Raw genomic sequence first — 16,914 nt, forward strand, 5'->3', positions numbered from 1 at the left:
GTGGCCTGCTGTGTTCATCCAGCTCTACATCTTGTTATCTCTGTTGAATTCATAGAGTGGTTTCAGGACTATTTCTTAGAACAGCATGTTGTCAAGCCAACCAGAGGGCAGGTTGTTACAAACTTGGAAATGTGCAATGAGGCAGGATTGACTAATGGTCTCATAGTAAAGACACACCTCGGTATCAGTGATCACAATACAACTGAATGTTTCATTCTTTTTGAGAAAAAGAGGAGTGGGGCTAAGTCTAATAATTTAAACCTAAGCAAAGGCTAAATGTACGAAGACAGAGTTGAGGGAAGTAAACTAAGAAATTAGTGTAAGGAGCAGGTCAACAGACATGCAATGGTAGACATTTAAGGGGATAAATCCAGAAAGATGCATTCTACTGAGAAAGAAAGACTCCCGAGGCAGCACGGACAATTTGGGGCTAACTGTGGAAATTAAAAGTAACACCAAATTGAAAGAAAAGCCATACAGACTTTTTTTTCCTTTTTTTAGATGGGCAGCTGTATATTGGACTCTACGCTGATTTTTTTGGAGAGGATCCTGCAATATTTAGAAGTTTGGGCTCTCCTTCGACAACCAGAACAGAACATGATGATCGACTGCTTAAAGGTAATCATCCACAGTTTGTCTCAGATTAACCTTGCACTAAACAATTGTTTGAACTATGCTCAGAAATTGCCTATACAGAAATGATTATATCATTACTCAATCAGTGTTTGTTACAGTTGAAACCATTAATTCACTTTCTCTGATCCTTTGCTTGTTTCAAACATTACAGTTTGGACTTAAGCAAAACATGGGTTTAAAGAAATGATTATTGATGTGACTTTACAAGCTTGTACATTGAGTGTGTATAACGATGACTGTTTTCACAGTCAGAAAGCTGCTTTTTTACACTGAAGTCAGGGTAATATCCATAACGTTTCATAGGGGATGTGTTTGTACAAAATCCCAGCACCCTGAGAAACAGGCAATAATTATCAGCAACACAGCTCCATCAGTCATGCTTCTGTTAAAGCTGCTAACAGGTTCAGAATTAACCATCTTTTTCTGTTAGAGACAAGTAGTTAGCTAGCTCCAGGACTACCACTCTGTCTCAAGCATGGAGCAAGGATAGAGTCTTCATGAATGATGACACACTGTCCAAGATTGATTCCATACTCCTTCTATGTCACACTCCAGCCATCTAAGCCAATTGAGCTACCCATTCCAACAAGGAGGCAAACACTTTGAGCTGTTGTAAATTATAGAATCATAGAAATATAGAATCCTACAGTGTGGAAAGATGCCATTCAGAATGTCAAATCTACACTGACCCTCCAAAGAGCATCCCACCCAGACCAAACTCCCCACCCAAATCTCACAACCCCACATTTTCCATGACTAACTCACCCAGCCTGCAATTCCCTGGACACGACAGACAATTTACCATGGCCTATCCGCGGAACCTGCACATCTTTGGACTTGTTCTTTAGATATGCCCAGCAATACACTATCTCATGCAAATCCCCAGTAAAGGTATTAAAATCTGGATGTTGAAACATTTACTTGAATTTAAGGCTTTGTCCTGATTTTCCTGGTCCATATTAATTCAGTGTAAGTGCAGGATGTTTATTGTGGTCTACCCATACAGTTTTGATGTTTGAATGATTGAGTTTGGCATTAATAAAACAATTCCAAAGCTGTCAAATTTGCTCTGAAATAATTTGGATTCATGCTAGTTTTGGTAAATGTTGCTTTCAAATGAGCTTTATGCAGCAACTGAACACTTCCTTTGAAATGAGCACATTTTCCTGTCATGATTAACTGGTTTAAACCTGGATAATTTTACTACCAGTCCCCAGGCAATGTTCAGTAAATTATTACAGTTCCCATTGGATTATAGTGCAGAGGGCTATTGCGTCCACTTCTGGTCTCCTCATTACAGGAAAGATGTGGAAGCATTGGAAAAGGTGCAGAGGAGATTTACCAGGATGTTGCCTGGAATGGAGGGAAGGTCTTACGAGGAAAGATTGAGAGAGCTAGGGCTTTTCTCTTTAGAACGACGAAGGATGAGAGGTGACTTGATAGAAGTGTACAAAATGATCAGAGGTATAGACAGAGTAGACAGCCAGAGACTTTTTCCTGGGGTGGAGGTAGCTATTAGGAGGGGGCATAGTTTTAAAATGAGTGGAGGTAGATATAGGGGAGACATCAGAGGTAGGTTCTTTACTCAGAGAGTGGTAGGGGAGTGGAATGCATTGCCGGAAAGGGTAGTGGAGTCGGCCTCATTAGGGGCATTTAAGCGGCTGTTAGATAGGCATATGGATGATAGTATAAGGTAGGGGTGGAGGTTAGATAGACCTTAGGTTTAGGGTAAAAGTTCGGCACAACATCATGGGCTGAAGGGCCTGTACTGTGCTGTACTGTTCTATGGTCTATGTTCTGTGTTCTGTGTTCTGTCTTCTATGTTGTATGTTCTGTGTTCTAACCTCGAAAATGTTAAGCTCCTGGGTAACAACGGGTGAACTTTATTGTCTTTATTCATCTACTCTCCTACCCTTCCTTGTCACAATAAGATTAATTTAGGGAGTCTCCCTTTCCTTGTGGATGCCTTTCTCTCAGACCCAAATGAATTTATGTCTTAAACAGAGCCAACTTAGCAGGCTTTTTACAGTTAACAAAACAGTTAATGCAACACAAATACTCAGAGGTTAGAAATGAAAAGTGAGTGCAAAAAATAGAAATTAAAACAGATAAATCAGGCAGTCTCTGAGTTTCATGAAGTGTAGGTGATGGGACACTGCAATTGTTACTTTGGGTGATATCAATAGCATTGATGTTGGAAGGTGGGCAGATGAGTTTGAGATGCCTGTCTTTATAGGTCTGCTAAAAGGCCATCGTCCTATTTCCTTACTGCCTTCCAGCAAAGAGAGACAATGCAGCCAAGATGTACACAAACCTTCACTTACTAGCATGCACAGACCAGGTTTGAAATAGGCCTTTAACCCATGTTCCTATGTATTCTTGAAATGGTGAGACACTCAGACTTTCTCTCACTCAGACTGTGCTCCTTTTTCCCCTCATGTTCACACTCTGAGTGTTCACACGCCTTGGGGGAGTTAGAGTTCAGTTTGCAGAGAAATTTTTTCTTGTGATGTCCTTCTGTTTGAAGATTCCTTGACACCTGGCAGGCATGTCATTCCACTGTCCCCTTCAAGGCTCAGGACACAAATCTCCCAGATAGCCACTGAATAGCATTGCTCAGAATTTATATTCTCAGCCATTTTCCTCTCGTATGTTGTCTTTAAAAAAAAGCATAATTAAAAGTTTGACATGACCTTAGGTGATCTGAAGTTCTGTAGTCATGACAATGATTCTAGGTTTTATCCTACCTTGTGTTCAGCCTGCTGATTTTAACCAAGCTCCAATTAACTTATTAATAAATAATTGCAGCAGTTTATGATTAGGAGAGATTATTAGAGGATGTCTGCTCCTGGTTACAACGTCAGGCTCTCTCTGCTGAAAGTGTAAAGATGCAGCCAGAATAGGACAGAAATAGCACTTTGTTGTGATGTCCTCCATTTCTGGATAAATCTGTCCTTTGGAAGCTCAGATATGAACATGAGCTCCCTGTGTGAAGACTGAAAAGATAAGAACTTCAACATTAGACATTACATTTACAAAGCAATATGAATAATTACACTATTCTATGTCTGGATATTGTCCAAAATTCTAACATTAATAATGACTTGAATATAGTCATATTTAACCATTAGTGGTGAGCCTCTGTGGGAGGAATGTAGCAATCCCCAGAGAATTCAACATGAAAGAGCAGAATTATTCGTGAGAAATAATTCAGCCGCAGAATAACCTTGATTGACTGTCGAGAAATCTCTGATTATACAGAACAGAACATTCATGTCCTTGAAAATAATCACTTGACCAGCTCTGAGCAAATTCATTTCCACACACATGTAAGGCAATTTTTCTTGGGAAATTTATATTCCATTAACAAGTTTCAGTTCATTATCCATTCATCTGATCCTGACAGTTCAGAAACACATTTATCCAAAGATGCTCAGGAAAAAAAAACCTTCTTTTTCTTTCTTTTCATTTTGTTGATTTATTTTACTGCCTATTTTCTGAATATGTCTCTTTGAATCTCAATGTTCGAAAAATGAATCATCAACCCAAAGGGGGTCAAAGCCTTCATATTTTAAGAAGCAAACCCTTCAATCCTCTCTGCTTCCTACCATCTGGCTCCTCCTTGATCACCTTTTACCTTTTCCAAGACTAGTTCTTATGTGTTGCCTTCCTGACCAAATGCAAATTAATCGCAATCTCCGAAGCCAATTTTCACCAATCTTAGATATGGTTTACAGCAGAAGCCATACAGAGTATTTTTTCTAAGCCTGTCATAGGAAAATCTGTTATTATTGAAAAATTGAGGTTTAAATAGTTCGAATATTTACTCAAAATATATTAAATGCCTCAGTTGAAGAGAGGTGACGACCTAGTGGTATTATCACTGGACTGTTAATTCACAGACTAAGGTAATGTTCGAAGAATCCAGGTTCGAATCCCGCCATGGCAGATGGTGGAATTTGAATTTGATAAAAATCTGGAGTTAGGAGTCTAATGATGGCGATGAATCCATTGCCAATTATTGGGAACAGCAAACCATCTCTTTCATAAATTCCCAATGGGGAAGGAAATCTACCGTCCTTACCTGGTCTGGCCTGCATGTGACTCAATACACACAGCATGTGGTTGACTCTTAACTACCTTCTGGGCAATTAGGAATGGCTAATAAATGCTGGCTCAGTCAGTGACGCCTTCATCCCGTGAATGAATAAAATGAATGGAATCTTCTCTCTGAACTAATATTTTGTGAGTCCAGTCCTGCATTTGTCCTAAGAGACTCTCAGAAAGCTTGATAAAAATTTCAATCATAACACCATGCCCCATGTAGGAGAAGTATGGAACAAGAGGTGATGAGGTGGAATCTCATTTCAATTTATAACAGAATCTCATATTGTTACAAACAATCCCCAGGCAAGGTTTGAGATTCCAGATTGGATATCTGAATGTGTTCAGCTCTGGGTCAGGAGGGGTACATTGTCTCCCCTTTATTATTCTGGCCCCTCATTTGGACAGAACAAGGTTAATTTAAAAAGCGTTCCTTCCCTTGCAGACACCACTCTCCCAGATCCACACAAAATTATCTTTTAATAGGAGCCAATTTAACCAGGCTTTCTTGAGCTACCAGATGAGTTTATCAATTATCGAACGTTAGAACAATCAGTAACACACCACACAGATTAGAAATTAGAGAAGAGTTCAAAAAGATAAAAGCGAAAAAGAAGTTATAAGGGTCTATCTCTGATAGTTTGTGCAGAGAAGTTAGTGAATATTGCAGTCATTGCAAGGCTATTGATTGATGTTGGCAGTTGATTAGTCGCGTTTTGAGATTCTTGGCGTTGTGGACTCTATAAGTTCCTAAGTCTGGATTCCTTTTGTAAATAGGTTTTCAGCACTCTGACTAAGACGGGCTCTCCCTTTTGTTGCCCTGTTAGCTAGCTGCCACCTAACATCCAATGTGAGAAAAGGTCTATAGCCCCAACACAGAGGGAACAAGGAGACAGTGGCCTGATTTTCATAGCAAGCTAATACCCAAACCTAGACTGGTACATGACAGTGTTCAGTCCAGTAGTACACTCCAGTAGTACACTCCAGTAGCAATTTTTGTTTTCAGTTCAGATTCCAGCATCTGCAGTAATTTACTGCCTGACCCATTGTGATCTCCAGAACATTTTTGTTTTCAGCAAACTCCAGTACACTGCAAACTGATTTTTTTGACTGTTGTCTTTGTGTTTTCTTCAAATGGTAAACACAAAATATGTCTGTAGCTTGGGACATTATTCTCAAGGGGGGACAGGGGTCATCAGTCCCTTTTAATCTTTACAATCATGAGCAATAACAGTCCAGTCTGTTTAATGTTAATTTGACACCTTTAGAAGTTATATCCCATTGGTCTCACACACTATGTTTGGCAGCCAGTCACTGAATTTTAACCTGCAGCCATTTTATCATCCTAGCAGTTCTCTTAAAACAAAACTCATTTTGGATTGAAGGATTAAAAATGCTGGAGTATTTGGGGGCTTTGATGCATCATCATAATGGGATGTTTCTTAGCCAAATGCATCAGGGGAATTATTCTCATCAGCAGTGAATTCCGCTGGGTAGAGTGAGGGGGAGAATCAGGCTAGCACCAGTTGACAGTGTTGCCATAGAAGCACTGTAAAAAGGAAATGAGGTATATTTAGGATGATAGAGTAAGAAATCTCACTGGGCCTGTCAAAGGGAAACACTCTGTAAATCTCATTGAATGTAAAAACTGGGATCAGGAGATTGCAATTCAGCCCCTCTAGCCTGCTCCACCATTTAATGTGATCATGTCTGAGCTCATCTCGACCTCAACTCCACTTTTCTGTGTTACAACATGCGCCTTTAAGAAAGATTTGTTCTGTTTCTTTTTGAAAGCCAGTGTGGAAAACTTGGAACCGAGCTATCTGATCTCAGCCCAGCTAGCTTTGTTTTATTTTAAAGTTGGAACAATAAAAGCAGCACAAAAGGGTGGGGTTAAGCTCCCACTGAACCAGGATTTTCAGTTTTAGCTTTCAGCAGTTGCTGGGGTCTTGAAGCTGGATCTGGAAGTTGTTATTCTTCTCTCTGTTGCAGCTAAAAGTTTGGGCTCCCACCCTGCTGCTAGATTTGCATGAGAGACAATCTATTTTACAGAATTTGCCTTTGCCAAGGGTGTGTTTATTGGATGTTACTATACTGGAAAAGTCACTGTTTAGTAGTTAAATAATCTATTATTCTGTTAAGTCGTCCAATAGAGTTAAGTTATTCCACTTTTTTCTTCCTTTTGTTTGTATTTTATATATAGTGTATGAATAAAATATGTTTTGCTTCAAGCCTAGTAGTATGACCAATTGAGTTGCATCCAGAACCCAATGCCTTACATTTGTTTTTAAAAGTAAGAGAAAGTTGGGGTCTAGGCTATCTTCTTAATATATTTTGAAGGTGTTTGGTCTGGTCCATAACACCTGCCTGCTCTCCATAACCCTTCAACTCATTACTAATTAAAAACTCTCTCCTTAAATTTATTCAGTGCCTTGGTGTCCACTGCATTCTGGCCTAGTGAATTCCACAGATTCTTGACCATTTGGAGAGAAGTAATTTCTCCTCATTTCTATCACGATCTGCTGCCACTTATCCTAAAACTATGATGTTGCATTCTAGATTGTCCCAAATGAGGAACCATCCTCTCTCTATCAGCTTTGTCAACCCCCTTTAGCATCTAAATTCTAGTGAGTAGATGCCAAAACAGTTGTGGAAAAAACCCACACTGATGTCCTTTAGGGAAGGATGTCTGCCATCATTACCAAGTTTGGTCTATGTGTGACTCCAGACCCACAGCCCTCTGGGAAATTATGGATTGGCAAGAAATGCTCACATTATGTGAATGAATGCAAAAAACAAGGGGACCAAAATGGCCACAGGACTCCAGATCTCACCTACCTTGTACAATTGCAGCAAGGCTTCTCCACATTTATACTCCATTCTTTTAGCAATAAATGTCAAAATTCCATTTGCCTTCCTTACTACCTGCTGTGATTCATGCACAAGGACACTCAGGTCCCTCTGCAACAAAGCAAAGAACAAAGAACAAAGAAAATTACAGCACAGGAACAGGCCTTTCGGCCCTCCAAGCCTGCACTGACATGCTGCCCATCACAACTAAAACCCCCTACCCTTCCTGAGACCGTATCACTCTGTTCCCATCCTATTCATGTATTTGTCGAGACACCCCTTAAAAGTCACTATAGCATCTGCTTCCACTACCTCCCCCAGCAGCAAGTTCCAGGCACCCACCACCCTCTGTGTAAAAAACTTGCCTCGTACATCACCTTTAAACCTTGCACCTCACACCTTAAACCTATGCCCTCCAGTAACTGACTCTTCCACCCTGGGAAAAAATGCTTCTGACTGTCCACTCTGTCCATGCCCTTCATAATCTTGTAGACCTCTATCAGGTCGCCCATCAACCTCCATCGTTCCAGCGAGAACAACCCAAGTTTCTTCAACCTCACTTCATAGTTAATGGCCTCCTTCTGAAGTTTCTCTCCAATTAGATAATAAGTTCTCTTTTCATTCTTCTGGCCAAAATGGATAACTTCACACTTTTCTGTTAAACTCCATTGGCCAGATTTTGGTCCATTCATCTGAACTGTCCATATCCATTTGTAAATTTTTAAAAATTTCTTCATTACGTGTTACTTACTGACCTATTTCAGTGTCATCTGCAAATTTGGCTGTGGTACTTTCCATCCTTGCACCCAAGTCACTAATACAGATTGTAAGTATGAAATTGACATGATTAAAATAGGGCAAAATTCATCCTGTTAACTATTTCTCTCTCCACAGATTGTACCAAACCTGTTAATATTTTCCAGCAATTTCTGTTTTTATTTCATCTTCTATAACTGAATATTCATTGGTTTTGTATTCTGTACCTTACATCTTACAAACTACACCATGTTGTTTAGAAATAAGTGTATCTGAATCATGATTGATACCGCAAGGAAATAGACTCATTATTTCAACTCTGCAATATATAAATGCACTCAGCATTTTAGAAATGCTTTCTGAATTATTTTTATGTTAATACACAGTTGGTCATCTATTAGGAAATAATTTTAACCACGATATTAGATTTTGAGTGACGTCATTTGATTGGATCACGTAATGAACCGTCCTGTAACTTGAAGCTTTCCATTCAGATGAGGTGTTGAAAGGGTGAATGACACGGGGTGTCTATCTTGTTTGGTGATGTGGTGGTTCGTTAAGTACATCTGAAAGACCCACCTATCAGATATTTCTAAGGGATAGTAGGAACTGCAGATGCTGGAGAATCTGAGATAACAAGGTGTAGAGCTGGATGAACACAGCAGGCCAAGCAGCATCATTGGAGCAGGAAGGCTGATGTTTCGGGCCTAGACCCTAAGGTATCCTTTTTCCAATGATGTTACTAATATAAATAATCCCATCTTCTGACAGAACCCAAGTTTGTTGCTGCTCACCTGATTGCAGATAATGATGACAGAGATGATGACAAGGTTTACTTTTTCTTCACTGAGAAAGCCTTGGAGGCGGATGGAAGTAGCCCCGCACGCTATTCCAGGGTGGGAAGACTTTGTGCTGTAAGTAAAGATTGTGTGATTCCAGAATTGGGACAAAATAACTAACTTCATCACCAATTCCCCACTATTCCCCACCACACCCCCAAGAACCCTGTAAACACCTACTGGCCCACAGAGAAATAATCCCACATATATTGTTACACAGTTAAATTTTCTCTGAGCACATTTTCTTCTTAAAGTTGCAACATAACCAGCACATCAGCACCTCTTCAAAAGCTGAGTACTTGGAGCAAATCATTTCATCTGTTAACAATTACTGAGTAAACAAACCAAGGAATTCTGTCAAATTGCAACATCAAAAATCTGTATCATGCTTATTTCTCATTAACTTGACTCCCTCCAGAGGATGGGAATTCACTTGAAATACGTCTGCACAGTATTGATTTACAGTTGAAAGTCTGAATGCTTCATTCAGAGTTAGGCTGTGTGCAACTACTTGTGATGATAAATAATTTTCATGAATTAATTAGCTTTTAATTCTGAACAGTTCTCCCTCCTTTATCAGTGCAACTACAGCATGCATTAATCTACATTACATTCACAAGAATAATGAGTTTAATTGGAGAGATAAAAATAAATCATGCTGATGATCCCTTGATGAGGATTCTGACGTGTTTATTTATTGATGTGTTTCTCCTCAGAGTGATATTGGAGGACAGCGGGTACTGGTAAATAAATGGAGCACTTTCATCAAAGCCAGGCTGGTCTGCTCAGTGTTGGGACCAAATGGGATTGCCACACATTTCGATGAAATGGGTAAAGAATTGCTGGTGATTTAAATTAAATTTATATAATGCTGATAAAATACATAGCGGCACAGAGTGTCTTATAGTGCAGTGGTAATATCTCTACATCAGAGCCAGGAGGCCCAAGATCAAGCCCTACTTACACCAGAGATGTGTCATAACATCTCTGAACAGATTGTTTCAGAAAATATCTGTACACTGATTGAAACTTGTATTTCTCAAACTCTTTTCTTTCATGATCTCAGGATATTTCAATGTTTTACCAGAAGTGAGATTCTTTGAAACTGTCATCTCGATTGCAAACCAGCAGCCAATCCGTGCATAAAAACTGTCCCGATGTGACAATGGCCAGATAACCAGCTTCAGCAGTGAGTGGGACAAGACTAGCATGCTAATGAAGCCTCTGTCCAATACACAGTACACAGGTTTCAAACAGCTTGCATTGACATTAAGAAAAACATGGCAGCCTCAATGAGAGCAGCAACTGGTAGACACAATAAAACACAAGGCATTGATCTGAGCAAATCTGGAAAAATCAATATAAAGGTTTTGGCAGCTGCACAATACCCATCCATCAGGATATTAATAGATTAGGTGAATGGGCAAAACTGGGCAGTGGAGGCATGTGTGAGGTTATCCATTTTGGACCAAGAAAGGATAGATTAGGGTACTTTCTACATGGTATAAAGTTAAATTTCCAAACAGATCTGGAGATTCAGGATCATAGATCTTTAAAATGTTGCAAACAGATGTGAAAAATAATCAAGAAACCTAATCGAAAGCTGGCCTTTATAACTAGAGGGCTGGAGCATAAAATTGTATATATACTGCAGTTAAACAAAACCCTGGTTAGACCCCATTTGGATTACTGTGAGTAGATCTGTGCACCAGACCTTAGGAAGGATATATTGGCCTTGGAGGGAGTACAATGTAGACTTACAAGAATGATACATGGACTTCAGGGACTAAGTTACAAGGATAGATTATACAAGTTAGACCCACTTTCTCTTGAATTGAGAAGGTTAAGAGGTGATCTGACTGAAGTCTTCAAAATATTAACAGGAAACAACAGGGTTGATAAAAATAAACTATTTCCACCGGATGGAGATTCTAGAACTAAGGGACACTGTCTAAAAACTAGAGCCAGACCATTCAAGTTAGATTTTAAGAAGCACTTTTAGACACAAAGGATGGTAGAGGTTTGAAACTTTCTTCCACAAATGGCAGTGGATGCTGTATCCTATTAATTTTAAATCAGAGAAAGATAGTATTTGTTAAGCAAAGGTTTTAGGGACATGGACCAAAGGCAGGTGTTTGGAGTTAGGGCACAGATCAGCCATGATCTCATTGAATGGCGGAACAAACTTGAGGGCTGAAAGGCCTACTCCTTTACCTATGTTCCTGGGAGTTGTCATGAAAGAATACCAGTAAAGCCAGTGTAACGTTATAAAATATAGCAGGAGTAGGCCATCCAGCCCCTAGAGCCTGCATTTTGTACTCCCTTAATCTGGATTACAGGTACTGTCGATAATGTATGAGTTCCCCATAACCATGTGGCTTTATCTAAATCGAAGATTTTTATTTCAGTCATTCTATTTTAAAGGCATTGTTTCAAAGTAATTGTGTCAACAATTTTATCAAAAAATAATTGCAGGCTAAAAACAATTGTTGATATTTATTAGGAAACCATGTTATAGCAGAGCAAACATTTTCAATGAAACTATCTCCTCTTTTCTGAATGAAACAGAATAGGGTTCTTAGGACAAAATTCCTTTAATTGAAGTTCAGAATTAGGTAATATTAGGAAGATCTGGTTCCATAACATTTTCTTGGATATCTAGGGATGGGCAGTAAATGTGGGCTTTGTTAGTGATGCTCGTATTTTGGGGAATAAACAGGGAGAAAGGCTTACCTTTGCAATCTGACACTAAATAATGGCACTGTGTAAATTGAAACAATTACCAGCAACCATACACAGTATTTCCAATCTCTGGTATCTCTAGAGACAGAAATGTCCTTTACAAACCAGAAAAAGTTACACTGGTAGGAGATGGCTTAAGGAGTACAGGGATTTGAAGCAATGCTCTACATCTCCTGTAATCAGACACGTTCTGACATAATGAGCACCCAACTAATGTTGAAAAAACAAAGCTTATTTCTGATGGTCAAATAATTGGAGGGAACTGCAGGAACCTCTCTCCTATTGCTGACTTTGAGCTGGATTTTCTGAGGAGTGACACTCTGGCTCTTCATTTTTACAAAAAGATGGAGCTCTGCATTTCTGAGAGTGGATTGTGAACAAGTCACAATGAAATCGACCAGCCCAGGTGGAGTCTCTGGCCATGCACCCAGATCCTGTGGGGACCAGCTGGCTGGAGTATTCACAGACATCTTTAACCTTTCCTTACTCTGATGTGAGATTCCCACCTGCTTCAAGAAGACCACCACCATCCCAGTGCCAAAGAAAAATCAGGCAATGTGCCTCAATGACTACAGCCCGTCTGACATCCATCGTTATGAAGTGTTTCAAGAGGTTAGTAATGGCTCACATCAGCTCCAGCCTCCCAGATTGCCTTGACCCACTACAATTCACCGACCGTTGCAATAGGTCCATGGCAGATGCCACCTCTGGATCCCATCCCTGGAACAGCTGGATAACAAGGACATCTATGTTAGACTCCTATTTATTGAAGTCAGAAATCACACAGCACCAGGTTATAATCCAACAGGTCTATTTGAAATCATAAGCTTTTGGAGCATAACCCCTTCATCAGGTGAAGTGAGAGAGAAGCACACAGACACAGAATTTATAGGCCAACAGATCAATGGGCAGAGAGACCAAAAGATCATACAAATGGTGTGAGTGGAGTGTTAAATAATAAGTCCCTGCGTGTGATCAAAAATGTTAGACAGTGAGTAAAGTGTCAACAGCTAGCTTTGCCTTAAATACCATAATTCCAACAAACTGTTCTTCAAACTTCGAGACCTAGGACTCTGCTCCCCTTTCTGCAACTGGGTCCTCGACGTCCTGACCCACAGACCACAATCAGCAAGGACAGGCGACAACACAAACTCTACAACAATCCTTAACACCGGTGCCCCACAAGGCTGCATACTCAGCCCCTCACTATACTCCTTATACAATTACAACTGTTCAGCCACATTCAGCACTAACTGCATTTACAAATTTGCTGATGACACCACTGTAATGGGTCGGATCTCAAACAACACAGGAAAGAGATAGCGAGCTTGGTGGCATAGTGTAAAGATAGCAATTTCTCCGTCAATGTCAGCAAAATGAAGGAGCTGGAAGTCGACTTCAGGAAGTGGAGTGGAGGACACGCCCCTGTCTGTATCAATGTAGCTGGGGCAGAGGTGGTCAACAGCTTTAAGTTCCTAGACGTAAATATCACCAACAGTCTACCCTGGTCCATCCATGTTAATGCAACAGTCAAGAAAGCGCATTAACACATCTACTTCCTCAGGAGGCTAAGGAAATTTGGAATGTCCACCATGACTCTTACCAATTTTTATAGCTGTACCATAGAAAGCATCTTATCTGGATCCATCACAGCTTGGTATGGCAATTGCTCTGCCCAAGACTGAAAGAAATTACAGAGAGATGTGAACACAGCCCAGTCCATCATGAAAACCAGCCTACCATCCATTGACTCTGTTTACACTCCCCGCTGCCTCGGGAAAGCAACCAACATCATCAAAGACCCCTCCCACCCTGGTTATACTATCTTCTACCCTCTTGAATTGAACAGAAGGTACAAAAGTTCATAAACATGTACCAACAGATTTAAAAACAGCTTCTTCCCGGCTGGATTCAGACTTATGAATGGACCTCTCAAATATTTGAGTTGATTTGTCTCTACGCTTTCTCTGTAGCTGTAACACTATATTCTGCATTCTGTTCTACTACCCATGTAAAGTATAATTTGTCCGGTTAGCACACAACGCAATACTTTTCATTGTATCTCAGCACATGTGACAATAATAAATCAAAGCAAATCAAAATGTGGAGTTGTACTTCCATTCAGAGAGTTTTTTCATGGTGTGGGCATGCCTGAGGAAGGAACCAGATCATCCCATTTCAAGCAAATGCCTGCTAGCTTCTTTTTTTGTTTACACACGCGGATGTGGGTGTCAATGGCTGGTGCCTAGCTGCCCTCGAGAAGGTGGTGATGAGTTGCCTTCTTGAACCGCTACAGTCCATGTGCTGTAGATTGACCCACAAAGCCCTTAGGGAGCCAGTTCCAGGATTTTGACCCAGTGACACCGAAGGAATGGCAATATATTTCCAAATCAGGATGGTGCATGGCTGGGAGAGAGCTTGCAGGGGGAGGTGGTATTCCCATGTATCTGCTGCCCTTGTCCTTCTAGATGGAAGTGGTTGTGGATTTGGACTGTGTTGTCTGAGGATCTTTGGTGAATTTTTGCAGTGCATCTTGTAGATAGTACGCACTGCTGCTACTGAGAATCGGTGGTGGAGGTTGTGGATGTTTGTGGATGCGGTGCCGATCAAATGGGTTGCTTTGTCGTGAATGGTGTCAAGTTTCTTCAGTGTTGTTGGAGCTGCATTCATCCAGGCAAATGGGGAGTATTCCATCACTCTCCTGTATTGTCCCTTGTAGATGGTGGACATGGGGTGTCAGGAGTTGACTTAAACAATGCTGGATTTCTAGCCTCTGACCTGCTCCTGTAGTCAACGTATTTACATTGCATGTCCAGTGGGTTTTCTGGTCAATGGTAATTACTAGAACATTTAGAGTGGGGATTCAGTGATGGTAGCATCATTGAATATCAAGGACTGGTGGTTAGATCATCTCTTATTGGGCATGGCCTGGCATTTTTGTGGCGTGAATATTACTTGCCACTTGGGTATTGTCCAGATCTTGTTGCAATTGAACATGGACTGCTTCAGTATCTGATGAGTTGCAATTGGTGCTGAACATTGTGTAATCATCAACAAACATCTCCATTTAGAGTCATAGAAATGGACAGCATGGAAACAGACTCTTTGATCCAACTTGTCCAAGCCGACCTGATATCCTAAATAAATCAAATCCCATTTGCCAGCATTTGGCCCATATCCCTCTAAACTCTTCCTATTCATGTACCCATCCAGATGCCTTTTAAATGTTGTAATTGTATCAGCCTCCACCACTTCCTCTGGCAGCTCATTCCATACATGCACCACCCTTTGCATAGAAAAGTTGCCCCTTATAGATCCCTTTTAAATCTTTCCCCTCTCACCTTAAACCTATGCCCTCTAGTTTTGGACTCCCTCACCCCAGGGAAAAGACCTTGGATATTCACCCTATCCCTGCCAGTCAGGATTTTATAAACTTCTATAAGGTTGCTTCTCAGCCTCTGATGCTCCAGGAAAAATTGCCCCAGCCTATTTAGTCTCTCCTTATAGCTAAAACCTTCCAACCCTGGCAACATCCCTGTAAATCTTTTCTGAGCTCTTTCAAACTTCACAACATCCTTCCTACAGTGGGGAGACCAGAACAGCATGCAGTATTGCAAAGTGGCCTACCCAATGTCCTGTACAGCCACAGTATGACCTCCCAACGCTTATACTGGATGCACTGACCAATAAAGGCAATCATACCAAATGCCTTCTTCACTATTCTGACTTTATGATGGAGGGAAGGTCATTGATGAAACAGCTGAAGATGGTTAGGCCTCTGACATGCCCCTGAGGAACCCCTGCAGAGATGTCCTAGAGCTGAGATGATTGACCTCCAACAACCTTGACCATCTTCCTATAAAATCACTATATTGTGGAAAGAGACCATGCAGCCCATCAAGTCCACACTGACCCTCCCAACCAGACTGAGCCACCCCCAGCGCTATCCCTGGAACCCACATTTACCCTGGCCAATCCACCTAACCTGCACATGTTTGGACTGTGGGAGAAAACCAGAGCACCCAGCAGAAACACATGCAGACAAGGGGAAAACGTGTAAACTCCACACAGCGAGTCACCCGCCTGGCCCTGCTGCTGTGAGGCAGCTGTGCTAACCATTAAGCCACCAGGCCAACTGTAAATGTGCCAGATATGACTCCAACCAGCAGAGAGTTTTCCCCTGATTACCAGTAAGTCCAATTTTGCCAAGGCCCCTTGATGCATCACTTAGTCAAATGCAGCCATGATGTCAAGAGCTGTCACTCTCACCTCACCTCTGGAATTCAGCTCTTTTGTCCCTGTTTGAACCAAGGCTGTAATGAAATCAGGAGCTGAGTGGCCTCAGCAGAACCCAAACTGGGCGTCACTGAGCAGGTTATTGCTGAGCAGGTGCTGCTTGATAGCACTGTTGATGACACCTTCCATCACTTTACTGATGATCAAGATTAGACTAATGGGGCGGTAATTGGCCAGGTTGGATTTGTCCTTCCTTTTGTGTACAGGACATATGTGAGCAATTTTTCATACTGTTGGATAGATACCAGTATTGTAACTATTGGAACAGCTTAGCGAGGGAACAGCAAGTTCTGGAGCACACGTCTTTAGTACAACTGCTGGAATGTTGTCAGAAGTGTCAGCTGCTGTAAGTAAGGGAAATGTGAGGTTCAGCTGCTGGGATGGTAGGGTCTTAGTTGGTCAGAGGGAATTAGGTGCCAGCTGCGTAGGCTGCCAGCTGGAGAGGGGGTAGGAAACCAGATTTAGGATGACAAGTGGGAAAGGTGTAAGGTGCCTGTGTGTGGCAAAGTAAGTCATGCAGTGTTTGGATTGGGTGAGAGGAATCCAGTCCAGCAGGAAGTGGCGTGGGAGGGGTTGGTTCAAATCTGGGGGGAGGTGAGGAGGGTGGTTATCAGGTCTTTGCAGGGAGAGTAGGGGCAGGGGCTGTGGGGACGGTGGTATAGGTCAGAATGGGTCAGATCTGGTGATAATG

General features: G+C 41.3%; 1 protein-coding gene across 1 annotated transcript in view; it reads left to right on the forward strand.

Moving 5' to 3' along the window:
- The window catches only part of LOC109917558 (semaphorin-3E), a 125,750-nt gene that overhangs the window by 58,299 nt on the left and 50,537 nt on the right, over positions 1-16,914 (forward strand). Inside the window, exons 5-7 of the mRNA XM_048610232.1 lie at positions 502-618; positions 9,118-9,260; positions 9,902-10,016. Of these exons, the coding sequence (XP_048466189.1) occupies positions 502-618; positions 9,118-9,260; positions 9,902-10,016 (375 nt within the window). The remainder of the gene's footprint in view (positions 1-501; positions 619-9,117; positions 9,261-9,901; positions 10,017-16,914) is intronic.

This window comes from Rhincodon typus, chromosome 22, assembly GCF_021869965.1.
Source record: "Rhincodon typus isolate 14 chromosome 22, sRhiTyp1.1, whole genome shotgun sequence".
NCBI classification, from domain to species: Eukaryota; Metazoa; Chordata; class Chondrichthyes; order Orectolobiformes; family Rhincodontidae; genus Rhincodon; species Rhincodon typus.